The sequence below is a fragment of the Cricetulus griseus genome, chromosome 8 (assembly GCF_003668045.3).
Source record: "Cricetulus griseus strain 17A/GY chromosome 8, alternate assembly CriGri-PICRH-1.0, whole genome shotgun sequence".
Taxonomy (NCBI): Eukaryota; Metazoa; Chordata; class Mammalia; order Rodentia; family Cricetidae; genus Cricetulus; species Cricetulus griseus.
The window spans coordinates 61,432,259-61,455,020 of NC_048601.1; the positions used below are offsets into that span (position 1 = coordinate 61,432,259).

Consider the following 22,762-nt stretch of genomic DNA (forward strand, 5'->3'; position numbering starts at 1 on the left):
GAGGACTTCCTACAAAGGTTAGCTAGGGCAGTAGAATTACAGGTACCAGATCCAGAAACAAGACAATTAATTATATATACTATAGATTATGAGAATGAAAACCAAATATGCAAAAGAATACTTTTGCCTTTAAAGATCAGATCAGCTCCACTAAAAGAATAGGTTTTGTATTCAGCCAACATTGACTATAATGTACAAGATACTGTACTCAAAAGGTACAAATTAGGAGATATCGGTATCAAACTCTTAATTCTCTTCAGAAATTATTAGGGGAAATTTCTCAATTACAGACGATTATTGGTGTAGAAGGACATGACTTAAAGGATTTAAAAATGGCCCTTAAAGGTGATAAGGACCTAAACAGTCCTAGAATATTATCTGCTGAGGCAGAAAAAGAGTTACAATGGGTAGAAAACAGAATATTGGATGCACATGTAGATCAGATAAACCTTAATTTAGACTGTATTCTGGTTATCTTGCCATCCAGAGAATACCCTTCTAGAATTCTGATGCAAAGGGAAGACACTATATTGGAATAGATATTTCTGCCACATAAACAGAATAAAAAGTTAAAGTCATATATAGAAAAGATTTCTGATTCGATTTTAAAGGGAAAATTAAGACTTCGTCAGCTGACTGGAAAAGATTCAGCAGAAATTATAGTACCATCAACTAATGAAGAAATTTCCTCCTTATGGAAAGATAATGAATATTGGCAAATAGCTCTTACTGACTTTTTGGCAACAATTATCCCAAAACTGACAGAATTAAATTCATAAAAAAGACAGTCTGGATTCTTCCACATATTTTAAGACAAACTCCCATTTTTGGAGTTCTTACCTTCTACACTAATGCCAACAAATCAGGTAAGGCAGGTTATAAAGCAGGTGAGGTAAGTAAAGTAGTTCAAAGTCCATATAAATCTGTAGAGAAGGCAGAATAATATGCATTTCTCATGGTTCTTATGGATTTTACAGAACCTCTTAATATAGTTTCTGATTCTCAATATGCAGAGAGAGTTGTGTTACACACTGAGTTCTATCAGAAATAGAACTTATACATTACACATATAAGATCCCATACAGATCTGCCAGGCCCACCAGCACAAGGAAATGATGAGACTGATCGTTTATTAATTGGAAGTGTGCTAGAAGCCTCAGAATTTCATAAGAAACATCATGTAAATAGCAAAGGTTTGAAAAAGGACTTCATCACTTGGCAACAAGCCAAGGAGATAGTGAAAAACTGTCCAACTTGTTCCTTTTATAATCAAACTCCATTGGCAGCAGGTTGTAATCCTAAGGGCATTCAGAGAAATGAGGTTTGGCAGATGGATGTCTTTCACTTTGCAGAGTTTGGAAATTTGAGATATGTACATCATAAAATAGACACATTCTCAGGGTTCCAATGGAACTCTGAAAAAGCTGATTCTGTTATTACACACCTGCTAGAGGTGATGGCAGTTATGGGTATACCTGCACAAATAAAAACTGACAATGCTCCAGCATATGTCTCTACAAAATTGGAACAATTTTTCAAATATTATAACATAAAGCATGTTACTGGTATACCACACAATCCTACAGGACAAGCAGTGGTTGAGAGATCTAATAGAACACTAAAGGAGATGCTCAACAAACAAGCTTGGAAGACTAAACCCCCCAAACATAGGTTGCATAATGCTTTATTAACACTAAACTTTCTTAATGCCAATGAAAAAGTACAAACAGCTGCAGAAAGACACTGGACTACAGAAAAAACTGCTGAACTCAATCAGCCAGTATACTTCAAAGATGTACTAACCTCTGAATGGAAACCAGGACATGTGTTACGTTGGGGTAGGGGTTTTGCATTGGTTTCCACAGGAGAAGAAAAACTTTGGATACCATCAAAGTTGATCAAGATTCGTGTTGAAAAGGAAAAACCTCTCGATGAGGACAAATGACAGGTATTCTACTAAAGTATATCTTATAAAACAAATAGAAACCTCCCAAAGGAAAGGGAAGTGTTTTGCTTTTATCTTCACAGGAAAACTCATCTTCAGAAGGCAAAGGACACTGTATGGGTAGACACTTAAGAATAGAAGGTAGCTATAAACACCAAATAAAAGGAATGTGCCGTATGGTAAACTTTACAGCTGTCTCTCAAAAAACTCTATTTCTCTTTATTTCCTAATCCCTATTCAATTAAACCAATGCTGGATTTAGAGGTGGATTTTACTTTCCTCCTCTAAAATCCAAGCACATTATTTAACTAAACATTAGTGTTTCTGTATTGTATCAAGAAGCCAATTGTTGTAATACAGAGTAAAAGAAGAATTTGGGGACTGTCTTTGTCTTTTCTTGGATCTTTCTCTCAAGGTGTACACCCTTTCATAATTGTTATGCTCTCATGGTTGCATTCCCCAGCATGTGTACATACACAAGCAAACATTTCTCTGCTAAGTATTTATGTTTGAGTCCCACACAGCCAGTGAAGACTTGCCTGACTACAATCCCTGGACACCCTGGAAAGAAAATGGGCCACACCTCCTCAACTGCATTGGATCCAACTTGCTCCATTTCAATTGACACTCTGGCCAAAGCTTCGGATACTGACTTCAATCAAGTTGAGGATTTCAAGCGAGATCTTCTATCAAGAGCATCCCATCTAACGCGGACTGGATACAATCCATTCAAGACTTTTACTACACTAATATTTTCTTCCTACAGGATCCCACATGACTATCGTCATCCCATTTCAGCAGGAAGTAACTTGGAGAATGCTACGCCCCCTTTCCTCATTGTTGTCACTTAGGATAGTGTATATACCTAGTTAGGGATAGCTTCCTATTGTTTATGGTTGGGATTGGAAGGAGGTGTTCAGGCTTGGACACCTCTTTCAGATGACTTTAGGGTTTAGTTAAAATAGGTAGTTAGGATGTGAAATTAGCAGATTGTTGTATCTTCTTATATTTTACCTTTACGATTATTAATTTTGGATACTTTAAACTGTTAAGTTTTAATCCTCTTTTAGACTAAAAGGGGAATTGTAGGGGAAGCTGTAGCCACGCCTACTTAGGGGCTGGCTACAGGTGTGCCTGACCACGCCCTCAAAAGCTTTCGAGGGCGTGGTCAGGGGACATAGGGTGACTGCATTTTTGCTTTCAGTTTTCTCTATTGGGCTTACTGTACAGACTGCTGCCACGCCGGCTGGCTAGGTTGCTCTGTAAGTAAGGCTTTTCCCTATTAAATACCCTTATATTTCTACCTGACTCCGTATTGGTAATTTCCCACTATAATAAGTCCCTCTTCTTCAAGAAATAATCTGGAGTACTGCAGTGACTCACTCTCAAACAAACAGATATGTAATGTATCTGGCAGCTGGGACACCCCAAGCAAGGATGTTTTTGTTAGGATCTGTATCACTGTGTGAGGAGCATGAGAACCTTGAGAGCAGAAATATACTCCCACAACCTCAGGATCCATTCTGCTGATCTTGAGGGTGAAATCTCTGCCTGACCAACTGCCACTAAACCTGCCTGGCACCCCAGAAAATCAGTTGGAAACCTTGTAGATCAGGAGCTTTGGAGACTGACCTAGCTTCTGTAGGTACCATTCCAATTAGGTGTTTCCATTACTATGTACAAGGCTCTGACTAGACTTGCAAGGACAGCCCTCCAGACATGTCACAGAATTCCTATATCCAACTGGAGGAAAGCCTTCTTAAGAGAAAAGGAACTTTTAGAAGACTTGAAAAGAATGAACAGGAGCAGTTTCATAGTTTCTCTTTATGGAGTTTTAGGAAAACTTTCCACATTCTGAGTTTTTCTCTATATGGAAAATGAAACTGTGTTAAATTCTCATTAAACTTGAATGAGAATATATGCCCCGCATAGGTCTCTGTGTTATGGAGTAACAACAATGGAGTCCAAGTTCACAGAGGACTCCATCTAGGGGAACAAAAACCTGGATCCACATTTTTAATGCCTCAGGATTATCTGTGAAAAACATGACTTCCTGTCTCCTGGGTATTCTCTAGGCAAGGTTTTAGGGTCAGTTGATGGTAGGACAGTACTACGCAGAAGAGTTAGTCTACTGGTGTAACCCCACCAAATGAGGAGAAAATGTTAATTCCTAAACACTCAACCAATCCTAGTCATTTCAAGCTGAATAGAACTTGATAATATTGTGAAGTTCACATGCTTTAGAAGGACAGTTACTGGATTGCTAAAAGGATATCAGATGATATAAAGAAAACTATATAACTCTTGTCAGTATTAATTCTAATATTTACATAAATAGCAACTAGCCTATGCTTTTTTAAAATGTGAGAAATATAAAGGACATATTTTCAAATAGATATGTTGAACAACTTGATTTATTGAATAAACTATGAATTTTATTTTAATAGATATTCATGTAATTTTTTTAGAATATTAAAAACTGTATATTGTTTATTGTCCCAAGTGTTTTGTTTGTTTTTGTTTTGTTTTGTTGAGATAACTAGACAGGCTGTCATAAATTTAATGAACTCCCTGTTTCAACTTCCCAGAGCTATCCATGCAAACATTTGTCACAGTTGGTTGTTCTTTATTTTTTTAAGATTGATTATCCCAATTAGATATTTTCTCTAATTCCAAATAACTTTTATTTTTCCTTGGATGTTTAGGTGAAAATAGTGTTGAATGTTTATTAACAAGCAACTTCTTTGTTCTAGTGTGATATTTACCTAAACTTATTTCTATAGATGCCCAAGTAAAGTGACGAGAATCTAGCGGATTTGCTGAATGACACACAGCTTTTGAGAACCAGGGATAAGTCAGTATCTCAGAACCATTGCCCATAGAGTTTCTAGAGCACTTTTACAATAGATGATATTAAGCAATATAATTAAACTCTTGAAATTACTTCTTTCACTCTACTCAACTTACCAAATACAATCTTAATATTATGAAGTATACTGACTTAAATGTCCAAAGTATTTTCAAAATTATTTATACAGAGGACATTAAGGTGAACATGGGACTTTATGTTCAAGGTACAATATATGGCTCTAATGTGCCATGTACAGTGAATATATACAAGTAAATTCAAACATATATTAAATGGACAAAAATCTCATGCTGTGTGTAATACTTTTATGAAGATGTAACTTTCAAAAAGGTCTTTAAGATGAATTTTCACAAATGTACTTATCAAACCCTGACTAAATTCTTTTCACTAGGGATATAATTTCTCATTTCTAGACTCACAAATGAAATTAATTCTGTTCTTTAAAACATTTTGCAATACTTTATGCAAAAGTATGGAAAAAGTCATTATTTGTGACGTCATAATTGCAACAGAGACCTGTATATCCAACACATAGACTGTAGGGAATTAAATAGTGAAGAATGAATGAATAGAGGAATATGAATAAATTTTCCTGCTCCTATTAATGAAAAAAATACCAATCATGAGGAAGTGGCCATGAGTATAATGACCATTCTTACCTTCAAGAAACTATTTGCCATTGATTAAGGTATGTAAAGGATATGCATTTACTGTTTCATTTCTTGACCAAGTTACAAATATTTTTCTTATTAGTTGTGTGCCTTATTTTTATATATACCTTGTGAGGGGACACTTATTTAGGACATAATTTTCTTTATTTCAGTGTACTTCATTGATTTATTGCATTCCTGAAGACCTGTAAAAACTAAAACAGAGGTCTAATACTTATAAGACCATGTACTTATTGAGAAGTCTCAAAATTTACTAATCTTTCTTTTTAATCTTCTGTAGTTCCAATTCTGACTAAGTTTTCTTGTTAACTGAAATGTATCAACCCAGAACATCATTGTAGTACTTAAAAGCTCAACCTAAGAAAGTATCAGCACTATACTGGGATCACAAACACCAGCTCATAAAGACTATCTATAGGCTTAAACATGTCTCAGCAATCTTCTTTGGTGAATACCCCAAATGGTAGGTGGCTTACAACCACCTGCAACTCCAGCTACTGGATATCCAGTGTCCTCTTCTTGCATCTGTGGGTACTTGCACACATGCCTTCATAAACACACAGAGACATATAGGCACATAAATTAAAAGATAATAAATATTTAAAATGATCTCATTTTTAAAAGATGGTGCATTATCCAATTGGGTATTCTTAACATTTCATAATAGAAACCACAATTGACATTCTACTTCTATCCTGTCTAATCTACTCAATTGGTCTACATGTTTGTTTTATGTCAGTACAATACTGTTTACTTATCACAGTTTTTCAGTATGTTTAAAGGTAAAGTACACCAGGTCTCTTGGCTTGTTATTTATGATCAAGAATTCTTTCAACAAGCAGAGAATTTTGTGATTGCAAATGATTTTAGATTGACTTAACATTCCTGTGAGTAGTGTCATTGGTATTGTGATAGAAAGTGCTTTGAATTTTAAATACCAAAGTGTAGTACATATATTTTTGACAGTATTGATTCCTCCACTTGAAAAATACAAGATGTCTTTGCTCTATCTTTATACTTTAGGGTTTTTCATGAGGTTTTCACACCTAAGGTATAGGCAGTTGTTGGTTGATTTATCAACTTAGCACAAGCTGGGCTCATCCAGGAAAGAATAACCTAAGCTAAAGATGTGCTTCCATTACATTGGCCTATTGACAAGTCTGTGGGATATTTTCTTGGCTGATGATTGATGTGGGTGGCATCACTGGGCAGATGGCCTGGAATATATAAGGAAATAAGAGTGAGAAAGCTATTAACAGAGAGCCATAAGGAAGAGTCACTAAGCAGCATTGCTCTATGGTCTCTACATCAGTTCTTGTCTCCAGTTCCTGCTTGATTTATCACCCTAATGTCGCTCAAGAGTGGACTGTAAGCAAGACAGGTAAACCAAATAAATCTTTCCCCTCCAAAATGGTTTTGGTCAATATTTATTACATAAACAGAAATCTAACTAGAACAAGGCATTTTAAACCCTTGGTTAAATATATTTCTATCTCTCATTCCTCTAAACTTTACCTCTCCTCTTTTTTTTCTGGATTCTCTAGTTTTTATTTTTAATTTCTTTTTTAGTTTATAATTGTTGTCACGTGACAATGCTCTGCATAGTTTTGCATACTGATGTTGCATTCTGAAATGTATGTGAATTCTCTGTCTCAGTAAGCAAATGATCAGAGGAGAGATTGCTACATTGTGTGGTTTAAATTGCTATATGTCAACATTGAGTAGCTTCAGGAGAGAGAATTATACATTTTCCTTGGTGGAGTATGTCTGAATTTCTTGGACCAAGATGAAGTTGCTGTTTTTATTCCTTAATGTGAATTTATTTAATATGTTAATAAAAATATTTTGGTGCCCTCTATGAGGAATATTAATAAATTACAAACAAATAATGAGCAAGAAATCAAAGCAGAGTAGTAGAATTATAAATGACTTTATTAATAATTATACATATAATAATTCAAATGAGCAAAAACAATCATGTTTTGATGTTCATTTCCAGAAGAAAATGGAGAGAAGGGCACAAAGTTATATTTTGTACAAGGATATCCTCCAGATGGTCAAAAATGTGGCCAAAGTTACCTCCTCATATATTTCAGTCCACATTGGTGCTGTTAATTTAGGCTCTGTGAGATAGAAGATTATGATGGTGTAAAAAGATGGTAGAAGCAATTAAATACATGACACACAAGAAGCATGGATCAATGGACATAGTCAGATAAGATACATCTCCCAAGAATAACTACCAATATAGAAAAATGATGTTCCAAACAAGTACATTCTTGTACATTTCAAAAGCTGTTCAGGATATTTTCAAGTAGCAAACTAATTATGGTATTGCCCCATTGATTTTATCATATTTCTCATGATCTGATCATCTCTGTAACTGCACTGAAGGTAATTCTGTAAATGTATTGTCTGTTAATATTTATTTTTCTCTTATTTTCTGCAGAATAGGGATTGTTCAATAGAGATCCTCCCTGAAATTTGAAGAAAAAGAAGAAATTATCATCTTTTGTGTGTGTGTATGTCTTTTTCTTTCAACATTTTTTATTTGAATTAGAAACAGGATTGATTTAATTGACAATCCCAGTAACCTTCTCCCAGCTGTCTTCCCTTACGAACCCCCCCCAAATAAAACCCTATCTATCACATATCCTTTCTGCTCCCCCAGAAGATGAGGCCTCCCATAGGCTGTCATCAGTGTCTATTGTATCCTTTGGGAAAGGGCCTAGGCCCACCTCCATGTGTGTTGGCTCAGGGAGTATTGCTCTATATGGAATGGGCTCCTAAAGTCCACACCTATGCTAGGGATAAGTACTGAACTTCTACAGGAGGTCTCATAGATTTCCGAGGATTCCTCACAGAAACCCAAGGTCCCGGGGTCTGGATCAGGGCCATGATGGTATTCCAGCTATCAGTCTGGGGAGTGAGAGTTCCCCGATGTTCAGTTCAGCTGTTTCTGTGAGTTTCATCAGCCTGGTCTGGACCCCTGTGATCTTCACTCGTCCTTCTCTGAATCTGGGTTTCAGTTCAGTTGGTGATTAGTTGTGGGTTCCTACTTCTACTTCCACCAGCTGCTGGATGAAGGCTATAGGATGGCATATCAGTTAGTCATCAATCTCATTATAAGGGTAGGGCATTTGAGGTAGCCTCTACTCTGATACTTAGATTGTGAGTTGGTGTCATCTTTGTAGATTTCCAGACATTTCCCTAGTGCCTGATTTCACTGTAAACCAAAAATGTCTCCTTCTATTATGATATCTTATGATTCTTGTTATCATCTACTCATCCACTGACTCAACCTTTCTGCTCCCTCATGTCCTCTGCATCCTTGCTCTTCTCCCCTTCTCATTCTTCTAGCTCGCTCCCCCCTCTTCCCATGCTCACACTCTTCTCAGCCTATCTTGACCCTTTCCCCTTCTCCAGGGGACCATGTATGTGTCTCTTTGGGTCCTCCTTGTTTATTAGCTCCTTTGGCAGTGTGGATATTAGGCTGGTAATCCTTTAATCTATGTCTAAAATCTACACATGAGTGAGTACATACCATGTTTGTCTTTTTGTGATTGAGTTACCTCACTCAGAATGGTTTCTTCTAGTTTCATCCATTTTCCTGCAAATTTCAAGTTTTCATTGAATTTATCTGCTGAGTAGTACTCCATTGTGTAAATGTAACAAATTTTCTCGATCAATTCTATGGTTGAGAGTTATCTAGGCTCATTTCAGTTTCTGGCTATTACAACTAGTGCTGCTATAAACATCCTTGAACAGATGTACTTGTTGCATGAATGTGCTTCTTTTGGGTATATGCCTAAGAGTGGAATTGCTGGATCTTGTACATAAACTGATTCCCATTTTTTTGAGGAGTCAACATACTGATTTCCAAAGTGGCTGTACAAGTTAGCACTCCCACCAGCAGTGGAGAAGTGTTCCCCTTTCTCCACATCCTCGCCATCATTAACTGTCATTGGTGTTTTTTAATTGGGCCATTCTGACAGGAGTAAGATGGTGTCTCAGAGTTATTTTGATTTGCATTTCCCTGATGGCTAAGGATGCTGAACACATTCTTAATTGTCTTTCAGCCATTTTAGATTACTCTATTGAGAATTGTCTATTTAGTTCTGTATCCCACTTTTTATTTGGATTGCTTGGTGTTTTGGAGACTAGCTTCTTGTGTTCTTTGTATATTTTGGGGAACAGCCTTCTATCAGATGTGGGGTTGGTGAATATCTTTTCCAATCTGTGGGCTACTGTTTTGTTTTGCTGACTGTGTCCTTTGCCTTACAGAAGCTTCTCAGTTTCAGGAGGTCCCATTTATTAATTGTTGACCTCAGTGTCTGTGCTACTGGTGTAATGTTCAGGAAGCAGTCTCCTGTACCAATTAATTCAAAGTTATTTCCCAATTTGTCTTGTAATAGGTTCAGTGTAGCTGGATTTATGTTGAGGTCTTTGATCCATTTTGACTTAAGAATTGTACAAGGTGATAGGCTTGGTGCTAGCTGCAGTTGTCTACATGTCTGTAACCAGTTATGCCAGCACCATTTGTTGAAGATGTTCTTTTTGCTCCATTGTATGAATTTGGATTATTTATCAAAAATCAGGTGTTTGTAGGTGTGTGGGCTAATATCAGGGTTTTCAACTCTATTTCATTGGTCTATGTGTGCCAATACCAAGCTGTTTTCAGGACTATAGCTCTGTAATATAGCTTGAAGTCAGAGATGGTGATGCCTCCAGAAGTTTTGGCTATCCTGGGTCTTTTGTTTCTCCATAGAAATTTGAGAATTGTTCATCCAAGGTCTGTGAATAATTGTGTTGGGATTTGATGGGGATTGTATTGAATCTGTAGATTTCTTTTGGCAAGATTGCAATTTTTACTATGTTGATCCTGCCTACCCAAGAGCATGGGAGATCTTTCCATTTTCTGGTATCTTCTTTACTTTATTTCTTTAGAGACTCAACATTCTTATGGTACAGGTCTTTCACATTTTTGGTTAGTGTTACCCCAAGTTATTTTATGTTGTTTGTGGCAATTGTAAAAGGTGATGTCTCTCTGATTTCTTTCTCCTCCAATATGTCATTGGTCTACAGATTTTTTGAGTTAATCTTGTATCCTGCCACTTTGCTGAAGGTGTTTATCAGCTGTAGGAGTTCCCTGGTAGAGTTTTTTGGGTCACTTATATAGACTATCATAACATCTCCAAATAGTGAGAGTTTGACTTCTTCTTTTCTACTTTGTATTCCCTTGATCTCCTTTTGTTGTCTTACTGCTCTAGCTAGAATTTCAAGAACAATATTGAAGAGGTATGGATAGAGTAGACAGCCTTGTCTTGTTCCTGATTTTAGAGGAATTGGATTGAGTTTCTCTCCATTTAATTTGATGTTGGCGGTTAGCATCTTTTGACACACGTGGTGAACTATATTCGACAAGGCTTGAGCCTCTCCTGTGTCATGTCACATGAAGACTGAAGCAGCAACAGTGTCTCCTAGAACTTCTCAGCCCTTTTCAAGGACCACATTGGTAGGCAGTTCATTCATTCTGTTATGATAAAGGCACACTGAATCCTGGCAGAGAACCAGAGAGAGAAGGATTAGAATGCAGATATCTGGGCACTTTCAAGCAAACCTCTTTCTTGATCTACAACTAATCTGAGCACAGAAACACCACAAAAAGCAGCTGGGACAACAGAGGGTCCAAATTCAGCTTCCTTCAATAATTTATGTCATGACTTGTACCACTGTGTGAAGAGCAATGTGATGCTGTAGACAAAAATATGTTGCAATATCTTCAAACTCCATACTTAGAGTGAAACTTTTCCCAGAATATTGGCCACTGAACCTTGATGGAACACCAGATTGCAATTTTTTTTCCATTATAGATCAGGAGTGTAGGGCATTGTCCTGATTTCTGCCGGTACTTGCCCATGTAATAACTAATGCTCTGACTTGCAAGGCAAGTGATAGTCACTTTGTCTCCTAGAGATGCTGACATGAGGGATGGAGATTGTTTTCACATCCCTGATGACTAAGGATGTTGAGCACTTTCTTAAGTGTCATTTAGTCATTTTAGATTCCTCTATTGATTGTTGTCAATATAGCTCTGTACCCTACTTTTTAATCGGATTATTTGGTGTTTTGGAGACTAGCTTCTTGAGTTCTTTTTATATTTTGGAGATCAGCCCTCTATCAGATGTGGGGTTGTTGAATACCTTTTCCCATTTATGTGTGCCATTTTATTTTGTTGTAGTGTCCTTTGCCTTACAAAGACTTCTCAGTTTCAGGAGGTCCCATGTATTAATTTTTTATCTCAGTGTCTGTGCTACTGGTGTTATGATCAGGATGCAGTCTCCTGTGCCAATTATTTTGATGGGACTATGTAATTTGTCTTCTAAGAGGTTCAGTATGGCTGGATTTATGTTGAGGTCTTTGATCCATTTGGACTTAAGTTTTGTGCATGGTGTTAGATATGCATCTATCTTTTGTCTTCTCCAGGGAAATATCCAGTTATTCCAGCATGAGTGTTTCTGTTGTTTTAAAAACTATACCCTAAAATATCAATTATTCATTAATACCAGTTATGGAGGCATGTTTAAGACAACCTTTTACAATCTATATGATGTCTTACAGATTTTTGTTTGTTTGCTTGTTTGTCAAGACAGAATTTCTCGGCATATCTGGCCTTGAACTCACAAAGATCTACCTGTCTGAATCTGCCTCCCAGAGTGCTGGGATTAAAGGTGTGTGCCAATACAGACAAATCTATATTCAACTTCTTGAAGTGGGTTTAGATGTCATGTGAATGTGGTTCGATATTTTTTGGGTTTGGTAGCAGACCAGAGGACATTGAGCCACTAGGATCATCTGTGAAGTGCTGCAGAAAGCAGTGAGTATCAAAACTTACCACTGGAATTTCAAGACCCACCAGAGTATCAGGGTTAGACAGTCTTCCCTTTCCCTGACATTTGTGCTCTAGCTTTTGTAAGAAACCCAGGAAACATTTTTGCTGACACATTCTTTCAGTAATATTTCTCTGCGCTTTAAACACTGGCACCTAGAAACTAATTTTCTGTATTTAAATAATGTGTTCTGAAATATTCACAAAAGTTTTCACTGTTTTATGAGTCCAAGATGGGGATATAACACAGACTACTCATAGGGAATGGATGTGTCTTCTGTTAATGCAGAAAAGGCATTGGTGAAGAAGGAAGATATTTAGGGTACAGAGAGTAGTTTTAAAGCTTTTTTTTAAAAAGAAGTAACTCATTGGGCTTTGATAAAAAAATACTCTAACAGCTGAGAGACAGTTTTGGTAGATGCTGCATGAGGAGGAGCAACTGGGGGATCCCAGCCTGATTCCAAGGAGATTTATGTAATAACTTGCATTACTGTGGGAGGAGCCTTATCAGACTTACTGAGTAATAAATTGTAGTATCTTCAGCCTCCAGGCTATAGATGTTGAGAGAATAATCTGTCATAGGCCCACTGAAGCTCAACAGGACCCCATCTGCCAACCTGGATGCACAGTAGATCAGATGCTTAGGAACTTTCCCTGGTTTATGCTGGGACCTTTCCTACCAACTATCAATGCCCTGACTTTTCCTTTAAGTGATGGTGACTCTGTGCCCAGAGATGCAGAGAGAGAGGATTGAAACTGGGTCACCGGGATATCAAATATGGCACCTAGAAGTGGAGACATAATACATGCACACATAATTAAGCATAAGAGAGGAAATCCCCCAAATGCCAGTCAACCACAATTGCTGTATAACACTGAAATTGCCATTTTATTGCCTTTTTTACTTGGAAGCCAGAGAAACAGGAGACCAAGGATGTGAGCAGGGGCCCTCATGTCCAGGCTGAGTCCTGACTACAATGACAACTGAACAAGGTGTGGCTGGTATATGAAGAACTCCTCAAGGCTCTACAGTGAGTGAAGGCTAATCTTTGGGATTCAGTTAGTTCTGGGCATAGCTGTAAGGCCTACTTATCTCAGTCAGTAACTGAACACAAATATAGAGTCCCCAGATTCCCAAGGCCAGACCACATACATACATCTAAAGAAGAAACTTTTTTTCAAGTTTAAAAATTATACATGGCATTTCTAATGTATATAAGATGTATTTTGAATAACAAATTTCAAAGATATATAGATATCCTGCTGTAAGGCAAAATACTACAGAGAAGGGAATATTAAATCTTGAACATACACAAATAATTCTGTTTAGTTTTGTTCTTGAGCAGTATTTGTGAGTTTGGAGTATTCATTTATATGAATTTAAAGGAGAATTTATCAGGACCATTTCAGTGTATTAAAAATAAGATTTTAAAGATTTACAAAAGCTTACTATGGTACAAACACAGGAATTACAGAGTAGGTGCACATATAACACCTTGACCACAATAAATGTATGTCACTAGCATTCCTGACTCTATATGAAGATGGGGAGATACTTTCACACTAACAGACTAGGTTAGATATTTTTCTCCATTTGGGAACTTCCGTATTTTTTCTTTTCTACCATTTGTTACTATTTTCCACATTTTCCTTCAGAAATGGTTGACTAGAAATGGCAGACTTGAATATTATAACAGAAACCCAGGCTGGTGAAACCCACAGAAACAGCAGACTTGAACAAAGGGCAGCTCTTGGTCCCCAGACTGATACCAGGGAAACTAGCATGGGACTATGCCAGACCCCATGAATGTGGGTGTCAGTGAGGAGATCTCGAAAATCTATGGGGTCTCCTATAGTAGATCAGTACTTATCCCTACCATAGGGGAATGGATTTTGGGAGCCCATTCCACCTAAAGGGATACTCCCTGAGACTATAGACATGGGGGTGAGCCCAGGCCATATCCCAAAGTATATGACAACTCTGAAGACCCACTATGGAAGACCTCACTCTCCCTTGGGAGCAGAAAGGGTATGGGATATGTAAGTGTTATTTTGGGGCACAGGGGAGATGGGGAGGGAGAGGGAATTGGGATTGACATGTAAAACAATCTTGTCTCTAATTTTAAAAAATGGAGAAAAAAAAGAAACACCACAATTCAACATATGGCTCTGTTGTGTATTACAAACAATAATTTCCCCTTTCACTCAAACGGTAACTAGAGTCAATATACTGATTTAATATCAGCCTCACTCTCTTCATGTGTGTTTTAATCTCCATGAAAGATGCAGATTATTTCGGGTATTCTTTTAACACATATTTGAATAACACATATCACAACTCTGTCTTTGCCTTAGCCAGCCAGACTTACTTGTCATCAGAACAAGTAAAGTCTTTATATTCCTCACTACCCATGTGCTGGACCTTGAGAATCCCAGGGGTGTATTAGAAAATATTCTTTGAACTCCTGGAACCAGTTGCAAAGAGAGAGGAGTGAAGAGTAAAGGGGTCAGAACTGAACTGCTGATACAGAAACAGCAGACTTGAATAAAGGGGAGCTCATGGACCCCAGACTGACAACTGGGAATCCAGAACAGGATGGATCCAGACCACGTGAATGTGGGTGTCAGTGAGGGGGCTTGACAATCTATGGGGCCTCTGGTAGTAGATCAGTATTTATCCCTGGCATACGAATGGACTTTGGGGGACATTCCACATGGAGGGATGCTCTCCCAACCAGGGCACATGGGGGAGGGCCTAGGACCAGTCTTGGATAATAGGACAGATTTTGGGTATCCCCCCACAGAGAGCCTCACCTTCTCTGAGGTGCAGAGAGGGGATGGGGGTGGGTTGGTTAAGGGTAGGGGAGGAGAGGAGGGAGAGAGATTTAGGTTTGATATGTGAAGCAGGCTTGTTTCTAACTTAAATTAAAAATGGGGGGGAAAGGAAAGAAAACTATCTGTAAAAGGAATGGCACTGTTGGATCCTGGATATGATTCTGCTGCTTTTCCCATAGTCTGGTTGCAACTTGAGTGGTAGGTGTGAACAATGACATAGTCATAAAGCAGCTTCTTCAGGATACAGAACACCCTCACCATCAGGACAAGCACATAGAAGCTTTTGGTGGATGTAAAGGAATGTCGTTTTCTATGACTCTTCACTCTTTTTCTGCTGATATCTACCAGCTGCATCTTTGTCTGTCTTTAATTTTGAGTCTTGGAAGACAGTTCTGCCATCTCACATGATAGCCGAGGATGTGGAGGAAGTATCATTCAGGACACTTTGGTGGATGATAAGAAGAGGATGACAGTTCCTCTTAACCTAAAACAACAAGCAAGCAAATCATTATAATTCAGGATATCTGAGGTCTCATTCTGACAACACCTCCTTTAAAGCTATATGTTCTGAAGCTATTAACATTTAGCTATGGAAAACTAAGGGAAATCAATGTCATTGCCTTCTCTGTATATGTGGATTTCCTTAATTTTCTAAGATGTCTAGAATTTTTATCAGGGGGTGTCATTGTGAACACATAATGAATGGCTTTACCTTAATATGAGAGCACCAGAATTAACCTTGGCTATAAAGTCTTCTTTTCAGCTGTGAATAACTGAGAATAGAACTGAAAAATGAGTTTAAAAGAGGAAATATTGCTTTTTTCTCACAGAATCTCAGGTATCGTTACATCATGACACCAGTATATTGTTTCTGGGACTCGACATAGAGCAAAATGGTACAGGGTATGTGACATAGATCAGCTACTTCAAGACATGATTTCGGCTGTAACGTTATATAAAAGAATTGTAAAGAGAATCTGGGAATGACTATATTCATGAGATTGCTGTCACTTATTGAGGGTGATGATCTGTGTGAATCTAGCAAGTGTTATATATAAAGGCCATGTCTCGAAAAGGAAAGAAAGAAGAGAAAGCAGACAGCAAGCTCTCCACTTTCAGCAGACAATGGGAGGGTGTAAACATTCTCATTTCTAAAAGAACATTTAAGAAATCACAAACATTAACTGAATGAAAGCAAGATCATATCCACAAAGATCATATCCTGAGGTACTGTGTGTTATAATGCAGCATGTGGTGGGACCATGGCAGATTCCATGGCAAGTGAAGAAGAAACACACCAGGCAGACAGGGCTTAACTGTGAAGTTTTGTTGCAGAAAGGGAAGGGAGAATGTGAGGGAAGAGGAGGAGGGGGAGCAATAAAGAAGGAGTTCGGGAGGAAGGGAGGGAGGAAGGAAAGCAGGGAGAGAGAAACAGGAAAATTCCTGTCTGTCCCTTCATAGGAAGAGGAAAGAAAGCAGAAGTGGGTAGAATTTTCCACTTAAGACATTTGCACCTGAATGCAGACCATGTAGCGACATAGCAGGCAAAGGACCCTTTAGCCATCAGAGAAATACAAATCAAAACAACTCTGAGATACCATCTTGCAACTATTAGCTTGGCTAAAATAAAAAAAAAAGTCAATGACAGTTTATGCTGGATAGGATGTGGAGAAATGGAAAAACTCCTCCATTGATGGTGGGAGTGCAAACTAGTAAGGCAACTTTGGAAATTTTTAAGGCAGTTCCTAAGGAAAATGGTAATCAGCCTACTTCAAGTCCAGCAATTCCAGCCTTAGGCATATACCCAAAGATGCACACCCATACAACAAGGACATTTGTTCAATGATGTTCATAGCAGCATTATTTGTAATAGTCAGAACCAGGAAGTAACATAGGTGCCCCTCAGCTTAAGAATGAATAAAGAAAATGTGGTACATTTATACAAAGGAGTACTACTCAGCAGAAATAAAAATTATGGGATCTTGAAATTCACAGGCAAATGGATGGAACAAGAAGAACCCATCCTGAGTGAGTTAACCCAATCACAAAAAGACAAACATGGTATGTACTAACTCATATATGGATAATTAAACATAGAGCAAATGATTACCAGCCCATAATCCTCACTTCCAGAGAAGCTAGGAAAAGAGGAGGACCCTAATGGAGACATACAAGGTTCACTGGAGAAGAGGAAAGGGACAAGATCTCCTGAGCAAATTGGGAAGACGGGGAGGAGAAGAAGGAATTAAAAGAAAGATAAAGAGAAAGGAGGAGGGGAGAGGAGGATATGAGGGAGCAAGAAGGCTGAGTTGGGAGAAGAATAGAGGAGAGCAAACAAAGAGATACCTATAAGGGAGACACTATAGGTTTAAAGAGAAATCTGGCAATAGGCAAAAGTACAGACATATATATATATATATATATATATATATATATATGGCCCCAACAAACAATATAACCAATAGTGGAGAGGCTATCTTAAATACCCTTCCCCTATAGTGAGATTGATGACTACCTTATATGCCATTCTAGAGATTTTATCCAGTAGCTGATGCAAGCAGTAGCAGAGACACACAGCTACACAGCTAACCACTGTGAAGAACTACTGGAATCCAATTGTATAGAGGGAGCAGTGAAGAACAAAGGGGTCAAGACCAGGCTGGGGAAACCCAGAGAAGCAGATGACCTGAACAAGAGGAGCTTACATTATGCAGTATATGATTGATCCAGACCCCTTGAAAGTGTTACTTGGGAGGCCTGGGCATCTATGGGGCCTATGGTAGTAGAACAGTATTTATCACTAGTGTACAAAGAGACATTGGAAGTCTGTTTCCCATAGAGAGATACTCTCACAGCCTAGACACATGCGAGAGGACCTAGGCTCTTCCCCAAATGATGTTACTGACATTGATGATCCCCCATGGATGGCCTCACCTTTTATATGAAGCAGAAGTCAGATGGGATGGGAGTCAATGCAGGGAATAGGAGGATGGGAGGGAGAGGGAACTGGGATTGATATATGAAATAAGATTGTTTTTAATTAAAATTAAATGAGCAAGTACATTAAAAAATAAAGAGTTGTTCATGAGTTGAGACACCAGTACAAAACCTAGTCTTCCAAAGCTAGGACACAGGATCCATAACTTCATTCCTGATGGATTATCATTTTACTTAATCTCTTCATAAATTGGTGTTATACTACAGAGAGTTTAATCTAGAAGAAACAATTAAATTGTCTAAATTTGACACATAATGTATAATATATTTTCATACATAAAATGTCTTCTATTAACTGAGGAGATATTTTGCATTGTGGAGTTATTCTACTATCTACAATCACTTCTATTAAGTTTCAAAAAGTGTAAATGATCATGAGCTTTTCTGTTTTCAATACAGTGTCAGGAGAGGAGATCATCTTCTTAGTGACCTGCCAAAACTAAAACAGAAGTATTAACCTTCTAAGACCAGTTTTTTTAAAGTCTCCTAATGTACTAAACTTGTTTTTTACCTACTGAAGTTCCACTTCTGACTAACTCTTCTTGTTAACTGAAATGTATCAACCCAAAATATAATGCTGTGTTTTAAAGCTCACCCTGAGTAAGACTCAGCACTACACTGGGATAACAAACACACAGGTTAGTCACTTGCAAGCTGATAAAGACATTCTATTTGCTTAAACTTACATACCAATAATTTTCTCTGTTGAATATCACACATGACAGGTGGCTAAAAAACACCTGGAACTCCAGCTGCTGGAGATCCATTGCTGTCTACTGGCATCTATGGTTTGTTGCACACATGTGTTCATAAGCAGACACAGACATATGTGTGCATAAATTAAACGATAATAAATATTGTGAATTAATTCACTTTAAAAGATGGTCCATTCTCCAATTACATGTTCTTAAATTCTTCATTACAAAATCAATTGGCACTCTACTTCTAGCATACCTAATCTACTGCATTGGTCTATCTGTTTCTTTTATGTCAGTATAATACTCTTTTACGATCTAGAGCTTTGCAATATGTTTAAAGATAAAGTACACCATGTCTCTTGGCTTGTTATTTATGCCCGAAATTACTTTGGACAAGCAGAGTATTTTGTGATTGGATATGATTTTACATTGTCTTAACAATTCCCATGAATACCGTCTTTGTTATTTTGATAGAAATTTCATTGTATTTGTAACTCCCAAATGTTAGTACATACATTTTTACCAGGATTGATTCCTCTAATCTGTGAACGCAAGATGCCTTTTTTTTATCTTTATGCTTTAGGATTTTTCTATGAGGGATTTATACTTCTAAATCAACATGTTGGTTGATTAGTCAACTTAACACAAGCTGAGCTCATCCAGGAAAGAATAGCCTAAACTGAAGATGTGCTTCCATTAGATTGGCCTAAGGGCAAGACCCATGGATCTTGAGTGATGATTGATATGGGTAGGCCCAGACTAGGGGAAGTGGTGTGATCTCTGGGCAGATGGCCTTGGAACACTTAAGGAAATAAATCTGAGCAAGCTAGTAACAGTGATCTGTAAGAAGCACCATTCCTCCATAGACTCTACATAAGTTCTTTGCTCCAGTTTCCTGCTTGATTTATTTCCCTAACTTCCATCAATATTAAACTATAAATAAGACAGGTAAACCAACTAAATCTTTTCTCTCCAAAATGGTTTTGTTTTAGCATTTCATTACATGAACAGAAACCAACTAGAACAAAGCACCTTAAACCTTTGCTTAAATAAGTTTCTAAGTCTCATTCCCCTAACTTTCCCCTCACCCCTTTTTTTCTGAACAATAATTTTTATTTTTTATTTCCTTTTCAGTTTATCACTGTTGGCACATGACAATGCTCTGAATGTTTTTGCATATTTATTTTGAATTCTAAAATATGTCTAATTCTCTGACACATGTACCAAATGGTCAGATGAGAGGCTGCTGGGTTCTTTTGTCATGAAAGTGCTATATGTCAACATTTATTGTCTCCAGGTGAGATAATTATACCTTTTCCTTGGTCTGATATGTCAAATAAGCTCTTACACCAAAGATGAAGTTTCTGTTTTTGTTCCTTATGTAACATCAGTTCATTGTAGATGCCATCTCAGTTATTTTAGTGTGTTAATAGACATAATTTGGTTCATCCAAATGTTACACAAAAACTGCACTTTTGATATTTCAGGGAACATTGGTGTTGTTAATTTAGACTCTGTGATGTAGTACATTATGATGGTGTAAAAAGATGATAGAAGCTATTAAAGACATGACATACATGAAGCAGGGAGCAAAGAACTGAATCAGAAAAGATACATCTCCCAAGAAGAAACAGCCAATGCAGAAAAATGATCTTCCACCTAAGCCTACTCTTGTACATTTCACCAGCTCCCCATGACGCCTTCATGTAATAAAATAATCAAGAGATTACTCTAATAGTTATATCATATTTCTCATGATCTGATAATTGCTGGAAATGCCTTTAGTGTAATTCGGTAAATATATTGTTTGCTAATATTTATCTTTCTCTTATTACCTGTAGAGTTGCTCAATAGAAATCTTCCCAAAAATTTGAAGTCAAAGAGGATTTTCACCATTCATTAGCCCATGAGGTAAAATGTGCTTCTCCTGCTGTATGTCACATGAATATTGAAGAATCAACAGTGTGTCCTTGAACTTCTAAGAGAACATGGTTAGTCAGATTATTCTCTCTGTTGTGATAGATGTACACTGAATGCTGGCAGAGGACCAGTGAGAAGGATTAATAAGCAGATACCTGGGTACTTTCAAGCAAAGCTATTTCTTGATATGCAAGCAGTCTGAGCCCATAAACACAAGGAGAAGCAGCTGGGATAGCATAGTCTCCAATTTCTGCTTTCCTCAGTGGTGTATGTCATGGCTTGTATCACTGTGGGAGGATCACTCTTATGCTGTAGAATAATAAGTTCCAGCATCTTCAGGTCCCAAGCTGCTGAGGCTTAGAGTGAAACTTCTCCCAGAATATTGGCCACTGAACCTTGATGGGACACCAGATTGTAAACTATTTCCATTATAGATCAACAGTGTAGGAGATTGTCCTGATTTCTGCTGGTACCAATTTAGGTAATAGCTAATGTCCTGAAATACCAGGCAATTGATGGTCACTTTGTCTCCTAGAAATGCTGACAGGAGGGATGGAGATTGTGTGACTTGAATGTCACATCTGCCACCTGACAGTAGAAAAACAAGCAAACAAAAAATCACACAATTAACAATGTTTAGTAGGAATTTCCTGATTATTAAAGAAGAATAAGATACACTCTGATGAATAAATTTTTTGTCCTTTACAATTTACCTGACAGCCAAAGTAGCAAAATAACCAGGGCCTGAGCAGTAATCTTCATGGCCATGCTGTGTCCTGACTATGACTGACTCAAGCAGAGACTGTGAGCATTCATGTATGAATCTGTCAGTTAAGGGGGATTTGTATGGTCTCATGCAAATCAGAAAAGTCTGTCAGGCCAACGGACAACTGCAGGTGTGCTCAGGTCAGTAGCACAGGAAGTCTCAGTCTACAAAAACCTCTACCAGTTCTGAGAGACACATACTTCCTGCTGAGAAAGCATTCCCCCCAGGGACTGCAGGATACATTTAGTCTAGTGTCCTTAAATAGAGTGGAGTGGCTTTATCTGGTTTATTTTAGTTTTCTTTTCTTAATCCATGGATAAAAAACATACATTTCATTCTAAGGTAAGATGAACAAAGAGAGATTCAATTCTTTGGAAATTATGTTGAATTATGTCATTTTGCATACTTTGGGAAGCTTTGATGTTAAAATGAAAGTCAAAGATACGTCATGTTTAAAAAATGATATTTTTGCTTTCACAGGAGAAAAAAATATGTGGGTTTTTGTCATCATTTTTTAAAATTGGTACATATTATTATTAATTAAAAAGGGGAATTTGATAAATATCTTTAGGTCAACAAAAAAAAAGAGGGATGGTATGTAGATGTGATGGCTATATACAGACTTGGTATGAAAAGTATGATGCAAAGAAGACCAAATCTGGTAAAATAATGGGTGTAGGAATGGTCAATAGCGGTACAAATACAGATGTCCACAGAATAAACCAAAGCATCATAGAACATCATTGGAAAGAGTTATGGTGGACAATAAAAGGTAGAACAGGAGAGTTGTAAGGAGGTAAGAAATTTACAAAGTTATTAAAAAACATAAAAGGAGAGTTGGTAAGCCAACATAAACAGTAAAAGGAACAAGAAGTTAAGAGGGTGCTCAAGGAAAGTTATACTCAGGATTTAGAGAAAAATAAGAAGATAAGGCTTTCACTTCAGCCATGCACCCTTGAGTGAGAGTCACTGATAAGAGTGGAAAAGTAAGAGACAAAGAGAAAATGAGAGGTTTGTCTAATATGGGGATATCTGAGTGAATTAGAGAAAGAACATAAGGTAATAAAAACATTAGAGAGGGTCAAGGGGAAGGGCAGGGTCTTCATGAGAAGTAAGGACAGATGGTTAAGAGTTATCTGATGAGAGTTCTACAGGAGCACAGACTGTTGAGA

General features: G+C 37.6%; 1 gene segment (V, D, J or C); it reads right to left on the minus strand.

Annotated features, from left to right (window-relative positions):
• Window positions 1–21,128: 21,128 nt before the first annotated feature.
• On the minus strand, window positions 21,129–21,592 carry LOC113838217. The segment is given in 2 exon segments: window positions 21,129–21,412; window positions 21,538–21,592. Coding segments are annotated over 2 exon segments (339 nt in total).
• Window positions 21,593–22,762: the final 1,170 nt, after the last annotated feature.